Source organism: Eucalyptus grandis, chromosome 9, assembly GCF_016545825.1.
Source record: "Eucalyptus grandis isolate ANBG69807.140 chromosome 9, ASM1654582v1, whole genome shotgun sequence".
Classification (NCBI taxonomy): Eukaryota; Viridiplantae; Streptophyta; class Magnoliopsida; order Myrtales; family Myrtaceae; genus Eucalyptus; species Eucalyptus grandis.
Genome location: NC_052620.1, coordinates 13,098,905 through 13,119,163, shown reverse-complemented (window position 1 = coordinate 13,119,163; position 20,259 = coordinate 13,098,905). Strand labels below are relative to the sequence as shown.

The window sequence follows — 20,259 nt, the reverse complement described above, 5'->3', positions numbered from 1 at the left end:
TCATGATACGAAGCAATCTAAAAATACTGTTGGGAAGTACTCGATTACTCAAAAAGAGGTGTTGATTTCATTAGAACCGAGCAAAATTTGTTGAAGCAAAATGTTCACAAGAGAATCATTCATTGAATATATGCGGGGCACTCAATCTTTATCGTGTTAGCTTTTTGAACACATATAGGTAGGATTTTAGGACCCTTTGACACTCAAGGCAGTACCACCTTTAGATAAATGACATTAACGGAGTAAGGGTTAATGTACCTCAAATGATTGATTTAGGGGTGTTTATACTTACTTAGATAGTTTGGAATTTTGCAATTTGCGAGGATGTGACATCATAAAAGTTGTCTTTTCCAAAACGTGGTCTGTCCGTTGGCTTGCCGCCCATTTCGTCCCTTTGTCGCTGAATGCTCAGTGACGTGGGCTTTTAAAGGGGCCTCCGTCAATGGGCTTGCGTTGTTTGTCAGGTAACCCATTAGTAAGTTATGAACATTATTAAACGGCTAAGATAAGAGTAAATACATTAGACTAGGTAATTTGATAGATAAAAAAGACATAAATTATCAGTGATAATGAAAATATTTTTTGTTGACTAATTATTTCAAGAGCAACAAGCAAACATTTTTAAAAATATTTTTTAAATCATTCATTTTTCGCCAAATGAACATAGCCTAAAAGTTGAGATTTCCTCACAAGTAAGAGTTGGTAATTATTGCAAAAAGTTGGTTAGATTGATAATTGTACAAAAACCAACACATGTTGGTAAGTAACTTAAACAACGGTTGGTAAAAACCTAACAGAAAAAAAAAAAATCATAATTTTATATAGATGTTTGTAAATTCAAAATGTCCATAAGTTCATTTGCAATAAGTTATGAACAGAGTTAGATGATGTTGTAAATTACGTACATTATTGATAAGTTACTTACCATGCTTGTAAATCTAAAAGAAGTTAGTAGCTTGTAAATTCATTGGCATGTTGGTAAATTCATTCAGCATTGGTGATTTACTAACCATATTTGTAAAATTTCTCAGAAAAGATAATAACTTACTATTGTTTTTTTGGACGGTGGTAAACAAATTACAATGTTAGTAATTTTTTGGACGGTGGTAAATAATTTACAATGTTAGTAATTTACTAACCATACTCATAAAATATAATATTAGTTTTATTTACTAATTTGTTTGGACGTTGGTAAGTTCATCATGTAATAATTACACTTGTAACCTTGAAAAGAATTTAGTAAATAACCATTTCATTTGGACGTTGGTAAATTCATTGCAACGTTAATAGTTTGCTAATCAAAAAATTGTTGGTAATTTACTAATCCTACTTGTAAAATTAAAAAGAAGAGATTCCAATGATTAATTAACCAACCATACTCACAATATTCAAAAGAAGTCAGCAGCTTACTATTAATGTCGGCGTCTGTAAGACCATGGTGACATATTTCCTTTTTCACGAACGATGTTTGATCATTGATGATTACTAATAACTTCATAAATCTACCAGCAAAAAGAAAATTTGTAATTTTTTCGCGAATTTTACAGAGGTTTTTTTTGGGGGGGTGGCAATGATTTTCATTAATAAGAATAAACTCAAAAAGTGGAATCGTTCGAAGGCGTAGGCAAGAACTCATACATTCGATCGGTAACGGCTAGTGGTAATTACGAACCGAATCCAAGGTTAACAAAAAGTGGATCTTTATAACTAACGGGCCGCAAACGAGCCGTTGATTTTTAAATCCTCCAAAGCCCCACCCCCTCCCTCCCCAACGGCTCTTTTCGAAAACCCCCTCTCTTTCTCTCTCTCTCTCTCTCTTCTTCTTCTTCCACGAAAGGAACCACGGAACTCCAGGCTTCGTCCGCCTACCGATCGGGTCGAATCGAGTCGAGTCGAAGCCGGCGATAATCAGGTACGTTTCTGCCGCTTGCTCTCGATCGCTAGGCGTTCGGTTGTTCCGGGTCGGAGGAAATGGTGCGTTTTTGCTCTGATGGGTCGGTTGTTTCGCTTCGATTTCGTGGGAACTGCCGCAGAATCTTGGTTTGGATTCGAATGTCTTTCCTTCGTTTCCGGTTCTTTCGACTCCTTCGAATGTCGGGTTTCTCGGGTGGCTTCGTTTCGTTGAGAAGGGTGTGTGTTCTGGTAGGATGTTCTATATAGTCGCCTCGTTGGTGTTTTCTGTCTATTTCATCCCATTCTTTTCGCTGATTTTCTACTTGGGTAATCCAAATGAATGGCTCTCTTGAATTCTTCTCGTTGTTGTTTGTACTCTGTCTCTGCGGTTTTGCCGTCCCTTATAGGAGTTCCCTCAAGTTAGGCTAGTTAAATAGATGTATATAAGCCGAAATCTCTTCTTGGACGTAAGAGATTTGGTTCTTGCTCGAATAGCATTTCACGAAATATGGATAGAGATTTGGTTTTTTTCCCACCACAAGATCGCCGTAAAAAGGGTTACCTTTCTTGCAGTTCGAAGACACTCTTAAAGGTCAGTTAGGGCTTCTTGGGGGCGATGATCTTGAACACTTTCTTGACTTCTTTCCGGGGACAATCTGATTTTTTTTTCCCTCGTATGATGGATTCTTGCACTCGCCATGATCTATTTATACTGGTGTGTACTATGAATATAGTATGGCCTAGAGAATTTCAGTAGCAAGGTCCATTTTCTTAATATCCTGCCCATTGTCCGGATCAGGTTTCATGGAGTCTCGGTAGGAAAATGTGGATAAAATTTGTGGGGATGATCTGTATTTCTTTCTCTTGTATGATGGATTCTTTGCAATCTCCATGATCTATTTGTATTGGGGTTTACTGTGAATATAGTATGGCCTAGAGAATTTCAGTAGCAAGGTCCATTTTCTCATTATCCTGCCTATTGTCCGGATCAGGTTTCGTGGAGTCTTGGTAGGAAAATATGGATAAGATTTGCGAGGAATTGGATGAAGCCAAACTGGAGATTGAGAGGCTCAAGGCAGACTACCTGACTAAAGCTGAACAGCATGAGAGCTTAAAGAAAGGGTTCAGTGAGCAGTCACATAGGCTGCAGGAAGCGAGGGGGAAAATTGAGAACCAGACAGAAGAACTCACTGGAAAGACAGAAGAAATTTCTGAATTGAAGCGTCTGTGTGAAGATCTCAAATGCAGTTTAAGCGAAAAGGAATCAACTGTTAAACGTCTTAGTGCTGCGAATGACACTCTGAGATTTGATTGTAAAGAGAAGTCGAAAAAGTGGGAAGAGGAGAACAGGCGCTTGCTATTGGCTGTAGAAGAAGCAAACGATAGATGTGCCAGTCAAGAGGAGAAGCTGCGAGGGTTTGAAGAACAGAATAAAGGCCTGAAAAGGCTTTTGGATACCTCACAGAAGAAATGTTCAGAAGCAGTGGAAAAGGTGAAGGCTCCTAAAGAGCTGAGAGAAAGAGATGATGCAATCGACAATTTAGAGCAGGGAGTCAGGAAAGTTGAAGATCAGCTTAAATGGAAGAAAGAGCAGTTCAAGCATTTGGAAGAGGCGCACCACAAGCTTCGTGAACAGTACAAGACGAGCAAGAAAGAATGGGAGATGGAGAGATCTTCATTTCTTGATGAGATGTCTTTGCTGCAGACAAAGCTGGACTCTCAAACTAGAATGTCACAGGATCTTGCGAGCAGGTTGCAGATGTGTAACCAAGCTCTTGCCCACGAAGAAAGCAGAAGAAAGACTTTGGAGTTTCAGGTCTCTGACTTTAAAACACGCTTTGAGAATGTCTTTGGGGAATGTGAGGGAGCAAAGTCGCAGCTGGAACGCTTGATGGCCCAGAGGGATGAAGAGGTGGCAAATTTGAGGCATTTACTGGGGAACAACGAGACAATTTGCAAGGAGATGAAATACCAGGCAAGGAAATTGCAGCAAGAAAATGAAGAACTAATAGGAGACATCAAACAACTCCAAGAAGAGAGGATAAACAGTGCAGGAAACTCTCCATCTTTGGCTAAGCTGCGAAACAGGCTAAAGAGCGTTGAGCAGATGCACAAAGACTGTGCTGCAAATCTTAAAGCAAAAGAGGCTGAGTGGAGTCGAGAGCTGGAGAAATTGACAGCTGAACTGGAGGATTGCAGGTCTGAGTTGTTGTGTAAGGAAGCGGAACTCAAAGATGTCAAGAAAGAATTAGAAGATTGCAATGCCTCTCTGATGCAGTTGATGTTGATGAACGAGGAGATCTCTGTGATACAATTGGTGATGAAATCAGGAATATCCGAGTATCAGTTAAAGCTTGCTAATACTGCTTCTGATATCGGCACACATAACAAGATCAGAGAAGAGAATGCTTCTCTTCTGATAAAGCAGCTTGAGATGAAGAATGAAGCCTTGGCCAAGGCTCATGAGGAGATCGTCAGTGAACATCAGAAGGTGAGGGTTGAGCTAGCGAGTTATAAGGAAATGCTTGAGGAATCGTCAAGATGCCAGTTTTACTTGAAGGAGCAAGCTTTGAGAATGGAAGTCAATTCTAATGAGAAGATTAAAGAAGTTTGTGATGCCCTGGATAGAACCACGTCTGAGCTGACCGAGAAAATTGGCGAAGCAAATGAAATGGAATTTGAGTTGCAGATATGGAGATCAGTTGCTGATCGTTTGAAATTTGAAATTGAAGAAAACCATGAAACACGCAAACAAATGGAAGCCTCACTTCTTGCACAATCTGAGTTTGAGAATGCGATGAAGGCGGAGAAAGATGAACTTGCCCACCTGTTGGAAGATAGACGCAGAAGTATCGACCGTCAGCAGAAGAAGATTTTGCTTCTGGAGCAAGAAATCAAGATGAAAGAATTAGAAGTTGCTAATTCTACAAAGATGGAGTCACTGATGGCCCTCGAATCAGAGAGGAATAGTTTCTTCGAAATGATCAGGGAGAAAGATGAGATCTTCAAGGAACTCCAGGAGGAGATTAGTCGGCTAGAGCAGGAATCACTTAGAAGAGAATTCGAAAGCGTTCTTTTTGCCCAATTAGGAGCAGAGAGGACGTTCGAGAATGAGAAACACAAACTTGTCCATCTCACGGAAGAGAAGGACCGGAGAATAAGGGACTTAATGCACTCCATGAAGTCCCTGGAAGACAAGTTCAACAGCTCGATGGTGTCCATGTCCTCCCAGCTAGCTGAAAAGGAGGCAGCAATCGATTCATTTTGCGAAGCCTGGGAGAAGATAACAGCAGCAGAAATTGTGGCCGAGATAGAAGTCGAAGAGAAGAGGATGCTGATTACGGAATTGGAGGATGAATTGACTAACCTGCAAAAGAAGATGGAGCTTCAGGAAAAATCCCTTTCATGGTCAGAGCATAGAGCATTGGAGATTGAAGCTGCACTGGAGGCAAAAGAGTCAGAGATGAAAAACTTGGCTCGGGAGATGGATACAAGGCTCACCAGCTCAGATGCCTTCGTTAATGAGCTGAAGAGCGAAAATAGTAACTTGCTTAAACACATCCGAGCATTACTATCAGAAAAGGAAGACTTGTTGGGGCTTATTAGGGAGATGGAAGAGAGGATCAACGAGTCTTCCAGCGAAGACAACCAACTGATGCAAGTCCTAGACACGATAGTACGGTCTTTTGACTGTAATGGCTTGAGTTTGGATTCTGAAGGGAACAACCAAAATGTTGTCCCTGTCAATGAGGATTCGAAGTCTGATAAATCTCCTTTTGCACTGAAGAGATGGGCAGTCGTTTTGAATGGAAGATCTCCTTTCAGAGAGCTTAACAGTTAGCTCCACTTCAAGACTGGCAATGCCAGGTTTCGGTTTTGGGCAAGGAACCTGTTTGTGCCACTGACCTCTAAATGTGATTGCTGACATTTGTTTTGTTGTTGAAAGAAACCTTGTATGACTTGTCATGTCCGGTTGTTGTCACGCGATTTGTACTATAAATCTACGCCGATTCTGTATCTGCAAATTTGTTGGATTGTCACTTTTTTCCAAGGCATTTTTCTTGACAGCTCCAAGCTGCGGATGAGAAAATAGTTCAGGGTATCTCCAATTTCTGGGAGAGACTGACAATGTGAAGAAACACATGTTACGTACAGTAGATTAGATACATGTTAGGGACATATTTTGAGCAAACTACATACAGAAAGACGCCTGTTGCATACACCTGCACTAGCACGCATGGGGGAAATCCGCCCGCGATAAAGTATACGCCTCGATGTTCTGGGTCATCTTCAGAAGGAATCCATTCTCTCCTCTGTGAAGTTTGCAGAGTCTCTATGATATGAGAAGAGCATCAATGGTCTGAAGCTCATGTTCTATCCTGCTAATCGGTACCATTGACAGAGCTTTAAAAAGTTGGAGATTTATATCTCAGAGAAGAACTTCTGAGGCATGGCACTTCACTGGCCCATGTGAGATTTCTTATGTTAACATTGGCAATTTAGTTTGCTCAGAAGGATCATAGACTTCTCAGTAGATCTTATATGGGTGTTATGGTATGTCCGATAGAAGTACTACAGAATTATATTTGTAGATCAATTTAGTTTGCTCAAAAGGATCATAGACTTCTCAATTTAGCGTGGATTTCGACTCCCACGCCCTATAAGGAGACAAGACAAAAATCTGAAAATGAAAGCTAGACTATGAGTAGAGTAAAATCAACCAAAAAAATAAAAATAAATAAGATGTGATATAGAACCTGGGAAAATGGTTCAACGCATTTTTGCCATTCTCCATAGTAACTCGAGAAGCTCCATGGCGTCTTAAACCTAGCTTAAAAGCCTAAGTCGGGATCTTTGAGTAGGAGTCCCAAACCGAACTCAAATTACCATAGAGGATTGGGATCTGGCTAAAATATGTCTAATTATAATTTTGATTGTGACATATTTTTTCAAACAAAGTATCACCACATGTCACAAATTTTTCAAAATAATCAAATATAAAATTAAGCCTTTTAATCTTACCAAAAAAAAAATTAAGCCTTTTAAAAACTTCAGTTTACTTTCTAATTGGCATTGGTTACACAAAATTTTCACCTAGTATCCACACATGAGATGGTTCCGAATTTAAATTTTGTGAAATCCTGCATTTCCCCTTATATATTTTTGCGATTAAATTGTAAGTTAAAATTCAATACAGAAAAATATGAAACCCGATTTGACCCGGACCCGACGTAATTTTTTATTTTATTTTTTGGTCGAAGGACCCGGCGTAACTGCTCCACCCACTTCAGGTATCCGTTGTTCAAAAAGCAGGACACGTGGCGAGCAACCCGGCGCGGAGGTGCGGGGCCCGATGGAATAACCGCTACACAAATCCAAAAAACAAAAAAAGAAGAAAAAGAAGAAAAGAAAAAAAGCGATGCGCAATTTGACAGTTGGACGTCTCCGTCCCCCGCGCACACCTCCCTCCCTCCCTCTCTCTCGTTTCCGAGCTCCGCTAGCAGAGGTCGCCGCCGGAGCTTCCGCCGGAACCTTCGATTCCGCCGCCCCCGCCGCCGGCTTCTCGTTTCCGGTAATCGGCTCGCCTCGTTTGCTTGCGGTGGAATCAACTGCCATCGTGTGATGATCGTTCTCTTTTTTCTCATGTTGATCGGGGACGCTTCTGGTTTCTTGCGTCGTAGTTGTCGCCGGATCCGATTCCGCGATCGGTTTCCCTTGTTATCGTGACGAGTTCATCGATTCCTCTCACCGACGCTCGGTGCCGACCGGGCCTAGTCTCGGCGGCCGATTGCTTTTCCTTCGAAACGAGCTTCGGCTTCGATACGTGGAACGAATCTGTTATCCCTTTCTATTTTATCGTCCGTGTTGAGGACATCAGGTTGTCCGTACTGTCTGTTGGCGGTTGAGGTTGACTGAGGCCGCCGGAGGGTTGATTCCCTTTCCGTTCTTCTCCAGGACGCTTCGTTGCCTGAACGTTTCTCCATTGCTTGTTTGCAGCTTATGATCTTTTGTCGGTAGCTTCAGCCATCGGTTGACTGCAACTGAAAAATGTCTCTCGCTGGCTCCGTGTACTTGTCCCAAAATTTGCGACTTCCCAAGGATAGGGGCCGCAGTTATTTGCTGAAGGTACGTGACACGTAATTTCGAACCTGTGTTTGTTTTTCTGCAGTGGGATTGTTCTGATGATCTTCGATTATCTCTTTGTTTCCCCATTCCAGAGCTTAGGCGGAAGAGGCAGCTTGTGCGTAGGGAGTCTCTCTTTGTCATCACGTTCTTCGGTAAGTGACTTTGGAATTTAATGGAAATTTCTGTTTATCATAGAGTGCATTTTGTCAGTTCTGTGGCAGAGGTACAGAAATTTTGCTGGATAAGATGAGTGATTGCATGCATTGGATGCCTGCCCATGAATGTTTTTAAATGAAATTCAGCGGTATGCCTGACAGAGGACGTGAACCTCCATGTGAAATTATTGTAGTTAGGGGCTGAAATGGGTTGCACAAGGCTATTATTACATGAATTCGCATTTCTTTTAACGAACTGTTCATCAAGAATAAGCTTGGAGAAAAAATCAAAAAGAGAGACCAGAACAGTATTGATAAAAGAACTTAAAGGGGAGACCACAACTTGATGGAAGGAGCTTACTAATAAGCGCATACTGTATACATGGCTCAGCTAAATTCTTCCATGCTTTTTTGTTTCCTACATTTTTCAGTCTTGTAGGCAGTAGCACTGGTAATGCATAGTACCTGTTGACAAGACACAGCAATGTTCTAATCTGTAGCATTTTGGAGCTCTTTACATCCTGGAAACATGAAATGACAGAGAGTAGTCAATTCCATTATTTCTTTTTGCTTCTTGTACCTCTTTTCATCTCATTACACTGCTTTACCATGAGGGCTACTTAGTTTGCAAACTATAATAATGAAACACCATGGAGCTTCCTCTTATATGTAAACAAGGAACTCGAATTGTATTTAGCAAGGGGTGATCTTTGCTTTCTCGGGGTAGATACTTTCTGAGAGCTATTGCTGGAAGAGCTTCAGTTGAGGACTTTTAAGTCTTACGTCTTGACCATTTTGCAGCAAAATTTTATCTTTTTTCGTTCATGGAGCTACATGAGCTGTTCTCATGTTGGAATCTAAGTTGAATTACTGCTGATTTGATTTAACATTTAATTTTCTTTAAACGGCATGACTGGCAGGAATTTTGGACTATGGCTCAATCTCGAAGTTTATATGCTCCGGTATATACTGTACAAAATACATACGGTGCTTTTAAATGCTATTCTTTTTTAGGTCCAAGGAATTTGCATGAAAATTCACTAGTGAAGACTGCAGCTGTGGCATTGTCCAGGTAATCTCGCTTGATGTATATGACCTCGTCATCCATGTTCCTAAATGGTCTCTTCCTCTAACACACCCCCCCCCCCCCAACCACCAAAAACCCACAAACGTACCCACCCTTCTTTTACAAGTGATGTTTATGTTAAGTTGTGTAACAATGTAGTCTTTTTAATTTGATATTCTTTTGAATTCCCTATAGTTTCCCTTGTAATGTAATGGCCATTGTACTTGACAAAGTTCTTCCTGAACACATAACCTGTTGCATCACCAGACTGAGAGGTTTATAGCACTTTGCCCATGGTTAAACAACAAGTCTTACTCAAGGACCTGGCACACAAGTGCTACTTGGTATTTCAGCAGAACTTGTTATTCAGCTGTATCACTGAGTCTCTTCATGCAATTCTTAGCCATCAAACTGATTTTGGTTTCATATTAACAGAGGAAAGAGTGTAATCTCTAAGGCATAAGTCACAAAAGCATTAGCCTGATAGTCTAATGAAGGATTAAAATCAATTTCTTCTACTTTTGACAACTAAAGCCATGTCAGCCAACATGTTACAACCATATTCCAGATTCTCAAAGGGTTTTTGGTACTCCCTGAAGTGTACTTCCAGTTTGGTGTGAAAAACAGTTAAAACTGAACCTAACCATTATTACTTTTTGGTTCGGTTCAACAGGACTTTGGTTTTTTTTTAAATAATGGTTCACAAGCCAATTAAACCATTTTTTGCAGTTCAGTTTTGGGTCGACTATTTGGAATCAAACCAAACCTTATTACCTATTAAAACTTTTATAAAGTGGGCTATTTTATATGATATAAAGATATAAAGTAGCTTATTGTTTGAATTTCAGTGTCTGTGATTTCTGCTGAGTGTAATGTTTGGCATCATCATGAAATTACTTCTCTTTTGAAACTATTTGGTGAATTTAAGCTCATGAATTTACCCAAAAAAAGAGAAACATAGAAGACGAGAAAATGGTTATAATTCCAAATGATAACTAGGTTTGGTCTAGTTTCATTTTTATTCAAACGTACTTGCACGGTTTGGTTTGGTCTGGCATCCAGACTGAATCAAACTGCTTCATGCTCACCTCTGTTTCCCCTGATCTTTCGACATGTTAATGCATCACACATGACTGTCCAGAACTTGGGTTGAGACTTTGTGCATCTGAATATTGGCATGGTTTCTCTATCTATAGAATTTATCTTCCAGTGCGGTCTTTTCAATGGAGTTGACCCTTCCACTGGTGCTTTTAAAATCAGACTGTACTTGCTCATTCAACTGATTGACTAAGAGCGATTTGCGGTCCAGTCCATTTCAGTGCTTGTCGTTTGGGATCCAAAACTGGATTAAAAACAGCATTGATCTGGTTCTACCAGAGCACTTGAACTGGCAATAACCTAGGTTTTGAACCAAGGGCTCGTCTTTCCTTGGAATAACCACTCACATGCCTGTCATTTAGCCAATTTTTACCTTGTATATAATTGTGCCAACAATTATATCGATGCTTATGTGCAAATGCCAAAATAATATATAGTAGCAGAAAACTCTTCCAAGGTTTTGAACTGGGGACATGTAAGCCATAACAATGGGCTCTTTGTTTTTGTAAGCATCAAGCCAACACAAAGTTAATGTCTACACTAATAAAATGGGGGAAAAAAGATTCAAGCGGTTGAACCACAACAATTCAGTTGGCTGGTTCTCTTACCAGTCTGATTTTGAAAGCACTGCCTTCAACTTGAGATGCTTGAATGTTTGCTGTTGAGATAAGTTTATTAGGGTATAGCATCTTGCTATTGCAAAATATTTATATGGATCTCTGGTACTAGCATCCAAAAAGCATCTTTTTGTTTTCTGAGAATATGAAATTGTGTCAATATCACATTTCATTATGTTCTTATCTTATTCAATTTACTCCTTGTAGGTTTTTCTTTAGCATTTTATCTCCCATAGTGTTCCATATTGTTGTTTTTAGAAATTTGCTTCTTCCTTTCTTTCAGTTTTGTCCTTTCAAAGGAGAAATACTAAGCTCCTTGTAACTTTCGTTGATAGATGTTTGTTGCAGGCCATTCAGTGTGTTACAAAGTAGTCCTATCACGCTAAAGTTGGCTGCCGCTATCAGTATTGTTGTCTTTGCTTTGTGGGGCCTTGGTCCGCTCATGCGCCAGAGCCGACGATTACTACTTCATGTACTTTCGACTGTAACTATTGTCATAATGTCCTCTTACTTTCAACTTGATTCATGCACATCTAATATTTGAAGTTCTTTTCTTGACCTCAGAAGAATGACAATAATTGGAAAAAAAGCAACACATACTATGTGACAACTTCCTATTTTCAACCTTTGCTACTTTGGATTGGTGCAACAATTCTCTGCAGGTGACCATTATGGAATGTTTTAATCCAAGTGGAGAGAGGCATTTTCTTTGCATGGGTTAGTTTTCATTCATCTGTAATCATACTGATAATGACTATGTTTCAGAGCGTTGGATCCAGTCCTTTTACCAACAGAAGCATCCCAGGTCATTAAGCAACGGCTTCTGAACTTTGTGAGGTCATTGTCAACAGTGCTAGCTCTAGCCTATTGTTTGTCAAGGTGCACTTCTTCCCATCCTCATTTATCTACTCGAGAGTTGGATGAAACTTGGTTATTGACTTTGAACAGACCCAAGAAACTGTTTGCTTGAATCTTTTTTCTTTAATGTTGATGAGAAATCCCACCAGCTACTTCAATACCTTATGAACAATTCCATTGTTGTTCTGCCTTCTTCAAAGCTTTGTCGATTGTACCAAATGCTTGCCGTTAGTGGTGTGTGATCTTGGCCTTTCATGGCATTAATTCTTTGTAGCTTCAAGTCCCGCTAGATATTCCCCTAATGACTAATCTAGTGATGAACTTGGTGTTGCAGTGTGATTCAACAGACACAGAAGTTTCTCATGGATAAAAACGATCCCAAGGATGCAAGAAACGTATGTCCATCTTCCATCTTCTTGTGATGCTCTGCAAAGTTAGTTAACATCTGTATAACCCAATGTGAGCTTGCAGTATATGTTAACACTGTCGGATTGTCTTTATTGTGTCTGATTAATATTGTAGCTGACATGTCATTCTTTTTAGTGTGGTCTTAATATATGCCAAGTAGTTTCAGTTTGTGATTATCCTTCATCAACGTCTTTTAAGTATCTCTAGATACATGCTTGATTAGGTTCAGTAGTAGACTGGCAACAATACATATTCCAACTCGTGATGGTTGCAAACCCACTTATTTTCTTCTGATCCCCTCTCTTGTGAGTGCAACGAGAAGATAAAACAATTCATTGTGAGAACATACATACTAGAGTTATATGCTTCAGCGAAAGCTATTCTAGATAAAAGAGAAGATACCCTCAGTTCTTTGGTGTGTCAACTTTCAAAAATATTAGTGATCTGCTTGATGGATTTGGCTGAGATTACTAGGTTTAAATAGTGATATTTGATTCATAATCTAATTCAAACAGCTAATATCCAAGCCACTTGTTTGAGCTATAAGCTTGAGATGCGTTGATTAGCAACTTGATGAGGACTCCGGTTTTGGTAAACCGTGACATATTATGATGCGGGGTTGATCCTATAATATGATAGGGAGGACTTTCAAGTAGTCACTAGTTTATTTTGGCATCAGTCAATAGCTAAACAACATAGAATTATCTCCTCATCTCTGTCCAATGTACTACTTGTGAGCAAAGGATTTCTTGAAGCATGAATGCCGAAAGCATTAAATGACGAGTTTGGAGAAAGGTGGCTTGAATGTATAGTATCAGTTCAAGAGGACTGAGAGCTGTCCATCTCTTGCTTTAGTTTTTCTTTCTCACTTTTGCTCAAAAATTTCCATTACACACGTTAACATTACCATCCACAACATTCATACTAGTGTTCTTTTCCCCTTTGAATAGATGGGTTTTCAATTTGCGGGGAGGGCGGTATATACTGCAGTATGGGTTGCAGCTGTTTCATTGTTCATGGAGCTGCTGGGGTTCTCTACCCAAAAATGGCTTACTGCTGGAGGTCTTGGGACAGTATTACTAACTCTTGCAGGACGTGAGGTATGTGCCTACTTATTTAATATCCTTGAATTTCTTTTGTCTCTGTGTTTCGAGAACCACAAGTGACTCCGGTTTGTTTTTGTCAGATATTCACAAACTTCCTCTCTAGTGCAATGATTCATGCAACTCGTCCTTTTGTTGTGAATGAGTGGATTCAGACAAGGATAGAAGGCTATGATGTTTCTGGTACTGTTGAGGTCTGTCTCTATGATGAATTATTGTAGAGGTAGATCATTGTACAAGTGGAATTGACTTTCAAAGATTTCTCACCAAATTACGTTAAAAAAGTGATTCAAATAGACATGTAGTGAATAGAATGAGCATATACTTTTTTATGTTTCTCTCTGGGCAGCATGTGGGATGGTGGTCCCCAACAATTGTGAGAGGTGAAGATCGTGAAGCAGTTCATATTCCAAATCACAAGTTCACCATGAATGTTGTTAGGAATTTGAGCCAAAAAACTCATTGGCGGATTAAAACTCATCTAGCAATTAGTCACTTGGATGTCAGCAAAATCCATGTGAGTTCTTCCCTAAATAGCAGTTGAATTCTATGTAGCCACAAGATTGCAGAAGTAATATGCTTTTCTTACCAATTTTAGATTCTTCTGGTTGCAGAATATTGTTGCTGACATGCGCAAAGTATTGGCAAAAAATCCTCAAGTTGAGCAGCAGAGGTTGCATAGAAGAGTATTCTTGGACAATATTAATGCAGAAAATCAGGCTCTTTTGGTACATGATGTGTCTTTACCACCAAGACTATAATTGTTCTGTGTTGATGATGACTCTCGTAATATTTTCTCTGATGAATTTGTAGTAATCCCAACCTGTGAATTTTGGTAGAGCCGCAACTATTAGCCCAAAGTTATAATTGATTGTTTGCTTTAAATAGGTTAATTAGGCTTAATCTGATTAATGAGGATCTTTCATTGATCCAAAGAGCTTAACTATAGTACTTCAATAATTTTCAATGCCTAAGTGCAGTATGAATTGTGAAGTTGCGTTTTTTAAATTTTGTAGTCTGATCTGAGACTTTTATTTAGAGTACAAAAGATCAATAAGAGTTCTTTACCTGCCTTTTGTCAGAGAATGAATTGCTGAACATGACCGTATAAGTAAAGCTTTGTCTCATTTGAGTATTATTCCTTTTACAGATCTTAGTGTCCTGCTTTGTGAAGACATCACATTATGAAGAGTATCTTTGTGTCAAGGTGAGATGACTTCTCTCTGTATGTATCATTCAGTAAAAGCTTCACTTTGTCCATGAGCTGGACTGGTAACAAAAAAAACTGAATATGTTGTCTGCTCTAGGCATTAAGAGGCAAAAACTGTCAGTTTAACAGTTTGCAGTGGCCAGGTACCTGTGAGAAGAAAACCATAATGAACCTACTGTTAAATACTGGCAATCGGTTACACAATTTTTCTTAGGTGGTATATTTGGACAGGATTTCGTTCATCTTCTGCACACCCCCTCCCCAGCACTAGAAATCTCGCACATAAAACCACCCAAAACAGAAGAGAACCACTATGTACCATTGTTTGCTTTATAGTTAGAGCTGACTTCTCTTGTGCTTTATGATATAATTAAGAAAATGATGTTTACCTTGGCTTGTCGCATATTTGAGTAGAATAATTATTAGCAGGCTTAGCGAGATCTGGAGATGGGAGAAAATCATCATGAGTAGCATCTTTGGCACCTGTCTGTTACAACACCATTGTAAGCATTGGGGAGAAATTTTGTAGAAACGGTTGGATTCTCAATACTTCATAAACAAGTTTGAAGAGTCATTTGCTGGCTACTTTCAATGTGCTTGTTCTTACTTTGTTTCTCTGCAATTACAATTGGATTTAGATGGTGTTGTTCCATAAAGTTAAAGATGTACCAAAACTATCGAGGGTGAATGACTGGCAATCGTTGAGTTTCGGATAAATTACAACAAAAACGTTGCAATTTTCACTATTATTTCATCATAGGACATAACAATAAGACATACTTTTTAGCAGTCCTTTGTTAATCCAATTGGACCAGAAATGCTACTGTGAATGTAGTTAGTCAATGTATGAAATTTATCATTCCATGCAGTATCTGTCAAAGGTTGGGGAGCTTGTCCAAACTTAAATAAACCCTATCTGGATCATAGTGAGTCCAACTAAGAGGAAAAAAACAAAAACAGACATGTTATGGGAGATTTGAGAAAATATCATGAATTTGGATGATTTCGTTTTTCTGAAGTGATTTGTCTATAAATAATTGCAAATAAAAGACACTCAATTTGCAATGAGCATCATTTCAATGGGTTCTAGATTGCTTGTTGAACCTCTCATAAGCATCATCTTGTAAGCAGACTTGCTTTTGTTTAACAGGATCTGGCATTTCATCTGAGTCCATTTTAGAAGTATCATGCTGTATGCAGTCGATGTTGTTTGACTTTTTTGCCATGCGCATCTTTTAAGTAGCTCAACAGTGAATTTTGTTGAAATACTAATGCAAATACTTGGATGATCTATGATCTACAGGAAACTATATTGTTAGATCTCCTTAGAGTAATAAGCCATCACAGGGCCCGACTTGCTACACCAATTCGCACAATGCAGAGAATATATGGTGACAACGACCTGGAAAATGTACCATTCTCAGATGTAGGCTTCCCTCCTGGTGGAGCGGTGTCTAACCGTCCCTTCTTGTTGATTGAACCCCCATATAAGATCAATGGAGAGGATAAAACAAAGGCCCGTGCCACTCGAACACCTACTGGGGAGCAAGGTGGTAAGAAATCCACTCAGCCAACACCTGACACCACTGCAGATCCTAAGGCTGGAAACACACACACATCCGACTCAAAAGTCAAAGACATGCCGATTGCCAACGTTAAATTTGATACCAAGAACAAATCTGGGGGAAACATCGAGTCCAAAGAGAATAAGAAGAACAAAAGCACTCCTGTTTCTGATGAAAAAATAGGGGAGAACATGAAGAGTAAGCCAGTGTCAAAGCCCGCCTCAAGGTTGAATGTTCAGGTTGCTACTCCTAGTGTTGAAGCCAAACAGATGGACTCAATTCCTAATAAACCCACTGAAGAAGTTTGCGACAGTGAGCAGTCTAATGCAGTCCATCCTGAGAAAAGCTTACAAAAGAGTGAGGCCGTGTCTTCTTCTGTTCCCGCTTTAGGAGCTGACACTGACAAAGAAGCTGGAACAACTTCTCCATCAAACCATGAAAACAAGAAGATGGTCTCACAGCCACCTGTATCAAGGCCTGCTTTGGAAGATAATATAGTTCTCGGTGTTGCATTACAAGGGGGAAAGAGAACACTCCCTATTGAGGAAGAGGTGATTCCTCCAACTAATGCGGGTTTAATAGATTTAAATGCTGAAAAGAACAAAGATGGTTCGGTACCGGCATCTCCCAGTAAAAATGCCACTCATCAGAAGCACCAGTTAGATTGATTTTGCAGAAGGTAGCTGCTTTGGTTCGCTGCTGACTGTTGCCAACAAGCTAATACCATGGTAACTCTTTTGTCCTCCTTACTCTGTTGCTTCATCCAACAATAGGCACATATTCTTAGACCATCATAGTAATGAATGATCGCTCAAGATTATAACATGTTCAATCCATGTACAGAAACTCGCTTTTTTTTGCCGACTTGTCTTTTCAACAGATTCCAGGCATTATTTTCTGATGGGTATCGTTTCTTTAGCCGATTTCCTACCTTGCTTTGGTAGGGCGAATTCTGCTGTTGTGTATTAGTCACTGAATCTCCGCTGGATAAGAGAGACCTCTAATGAAAAGCTGTTACAAGTACTGATTTGAAAAATGAACTATAGTTGCCCAAGCCTGCAATCAAATTCTAGTTGGTGAATGTCCAAGCATTTTTTTTTTCAAACCACAATGAATATATGAGCTTTATCGACCACATATGACTTGACTGCGGATAATAATATTGGTGATACCTGAAATTTTTGGCTCAAAGATCGTTTTTTGCATTTTGAAAAATTAGGGAGTAAATTTGTTGTTACGTTGACGTTCGATTCCTAGGCAAAAACATTTGTACAGTATATTTTGGCAGCTGCGTTTCTCACTGTATATTCTTCGGCACCAACAAGCTAGAGGCACCGTAGTTTTAACAGCAAGGGTTTTGCGATGGAAACTGACTATCGACGATTGCATTTGGTTTAACTTTGCAAATAGGCTTTGAGTGTAATACAAATGTTGAAAGCCAAAGCTATTTGGGGAAATGCAAATTGTGTTTGGTAAAAACTCTTTGCAAATGGACTTTGAATTCAAGTTGTGTTTAGCAAAAAAATAAAAAAAATACAATGGGCTGAATATTACTAACGTAGACATCGGTTGACTTACGTAGCATAATAAGTGTCAACGGTCAGAGGTAGTTGGATTAGGTGTTTTAGGTGGAGGTTGAAATTAGGGAAAAATGTTGGAAAAGTCCTAACTTTATTGCATTTTTAATAATATTTTAATATTCTTTGAAATTTTTTATTTTATTTCCTTTTTTTCTTTTCTCGCTCTTTTATTTTTTTTTTTTTTCCTTCCCTTCCTTATTCCTCTAGCCAGTCACAAGACTCGCCTGCTTCCGGTGATCCTTGCCAGCCACTAATGAGGCTACCTAGACTTTGGCAAGCTCACCAGGGGCTACAAGGGTAGCCTTATGGGTTGGCAAGTCTTGAGCCCTCGCTAGCCTAGCACGAGGCCACTCTTGCCACCTTTGGCAAGGCATGACCTCGCTAGCCATTGCCTCTGAAGAAGAAAGGGAAGGAGGGAAAAAAGAGAGAGAGAAAAAAAGAAATGAGAATAAATAAGTTCGAAAGAATATTAAAATATTATTGAAAGTCGTTAGAGTCAGCGTCTGGCCGTGTCATGTCAACCGACCAATGTCCATGTCAGTAATATCTGGCCAAAATTAGCTAGAATGATTAAGTTAGCATTATGTCAAAAAGTTTGGGATTAAATTAGAAATCGATAAAAAGTTTAGTACTAAATTGACATAAATAAGGTAAGTTCAGGATTTTTCTAGCTCTTTTCCCTTGGAAATTAAGGAGATGGATGGCACTTTTGGAGAGAATGTGTAAGTGATTTCTAATAAATTGCCAATGTCAAGATGCAAAGCGGTGTCTAAAAGCAATGTTTATGACGCAAACCAGTTTTCCTGAAATTAGAGATTGCAAAGTGATCTTGAATTGATAATTGGGTAGGATTTTTGGTATTTGTCTAGATCAATTTATATGAAAAATCTAATGGTTTATGGTCATGAGAAATTACATAATTACTAAAGCTCGGTCCCAAACCTGACCCACCAAACACAGCCTACCGATCGACTGCATTAGTTAGGAAAAAGGTCGGGAAAGGTCCTGGCCTACCCATCTTTAGAGTGAAAGAATGCCGACAGCTCTGCTAATTATGGCGGAGGATGTCCGAAGTTGATCAAGGACACAGCTGGATATCCTCTTCTCTGCCTGGGAATGGCCTTTGCTACTAAATTGGAAATGGTTTCCAATGCTTTTATCAACTTGGAGCAAATAGAAAGTTCTCAAATGCGAGACCAGAGCCTTGCAGGAAAGGGAGAGAAACATGTATTCAATTTCGGGTGGGTAAAATAAGAGTCTGTATGGCAACGTCTCTATTTCTCTATTTTTCTGTTTTTTTTCTTCTTCGAAAAAGAAGAAAAAATATAAATCTGTTTAATAACGTAAGTTAATTTTTTATTCCCAAATAGAAAAGTGGCTAAGGAATATATTTGAAACAAAACAAGAAATTAAAAAAGTACTTTTAGAAACAATTTCTATAAATAAGTCATTTTTTTTTTTCTTTTTTTTTTTTATTTTCTTCTTCTTCCTTGTCGCCCGCCGCCTATGGCCATCTACCACCCCTTGCATGCCGCTAGTCGTCACCCTCGGCGCTCACCACCATCGCCCACACACCGTCGCCGTCCTTCACCATCCACCACCACCCGACAATTAGCTAGAGGAGGAAGAAGAAGAGAGGGAAAAAAATATCAAAAAAATAGTTAAAAAATTAGAACAAAAATTTAAGCCACAAAAAAAAAACTTGTGAGTTATATCAAATGCATTCCTATTATTTTTTGTTTCAGAAATATAAATTATGTACAATTACAAAATAGGTTGATTTATTCAAAAATTATTTTAGGGAATAAAAAAAAAAAAACTATTTCAAAAAGAAATTTTTCCTGGGAAAAAAATATTATCAAACACACCTTAAAATTCCATACTCGATGTCATGGATACATCTATGTGGAAAGCCATATTTAATGAAAGTCATATGTATGGCTTGGAGGGGGATTCCATAACTTTCGAGATCCTCCTAGTTGAACTTAGATATGGCTCACCTCTATCCGGACATAAAGTATTGTCAAACCAAAAAAAAATAATAATAAACGAAAAATTATAATAATAAATTCTTACAAAATGTTAAAATTTTTCTAAAATTGTCTGCAACAACGCATGTCACACCATATAGGACAATCAGCATTTATGTCCGTAATTTTCAATCAATTTTTTTTGTAAAAGTTATGAACGGATCACAGCACAAATAAGTGACTCTCTTATGCATAGAGTTTCTAAAAAGGAGGCCAGAAAACTATCGTAGACTTTGCAGCAACAAAGGCACCTGGCCCGTATGCTTTAAAATAGACTCTTCTCCTCAACAACGATATAGGGATTCAATATCAACTCGTTTTGATGCACAGCTGAAACCTAACAGTTCATTCAGAGAGATCATCAAGAGCAAAGTCCAAGTCTGAGCATATAAAAAAGCGTAAGAGTTTCGACACTATATTTCGAGCAATGTTCCATACTCATCATGAAAAAAGAATGAATCTCTCTTCTACAAAATGTATAGAAAGAGGGGCAGGAACGCTGCGTTTGATCTTAGAGTAACAAAGGCGCCTGGTCCAAATGATTTAAATG

The 20,259-nt window shown here is 39.0% G+C and overlaps 2 protein-coding genes across 6 annotated transcripts; both read left to right on the top strand.

The window, feature by feature from the left end:
- Positions 1-1,758: 1,758 nt before the first annotated feature.
- LOC104418335 (uncharacterized protein At4g38062) lies at positions 1,759-5,944 on the top strand. Its single transcript, XM_010029655.3, has 2 exons — positions 1,759-1,912; positions 2,886-5,944. The coding sequence occupies exon 2, from the start codon at positions 2,912-2,914 to the stop codon at positions 5,732-5,734; it is 2,823 nt and encodes a 940-aa protein (XP_010027957.2). The 5' UTR covers positions 1,759-1,912; positions 2,886-2,911; the 3' UTR covers positions 5,735-5,944.
- A 1,422-nt stretch (positions 5,945-7,366) lies between these two features.
- LOC104418334 (mechanosensitive ion channel protein 2, chloroplastic) lies at positions 7,367-17,139 on the top strand. 5 transcript variants are annotated; one of them, XM_039301989.1, is made up of 14 exons: positions 7,367-7,465; positions 7,891-8,019; positions 8,112-8,171; positions 9,095-9,246; positions 11,304-11,427; positions 11,523-11,617; positions 11,721-11,834; positions 12,148-12,208; positions 13,172-13,321; positions 13,408-13,518; positions 13,674-13,841; positions 13,939-14,052; positions 14,475-14,531; positions 15,838-17,139. In XM_039301989.1, exons 2-14 carry the CDS (start codon positions 7,942-7,944, stop codon positions 16,765-16,767), a joined length of 2,214 nt encoding a protein of 737 aa, XP_039157923.1. In that variant the 5' UTR covers positions 7,367-7,465; positions 7,891-7,941; the 3' UTR covers positions 16,768-17,139. The 5 variants fall into 5 exon arrangements, with proteins under 5 accessions (XP_039157923.1, XP_039157921.1, XP_039157922.1 ...); XM_039301987.1 differs by having other exon boundaries at positions 11,520-11,617; XM_039301988.1 differs by lacking the exon at positions 7,367-7,465 and adding an exon at positions 7,509-7,771 and having other exon boundaries at positions 11,520-11,617.
- The last annotated feature ends 3,120 nt before the right edge of the window (positions 17,140-20,259 follow it).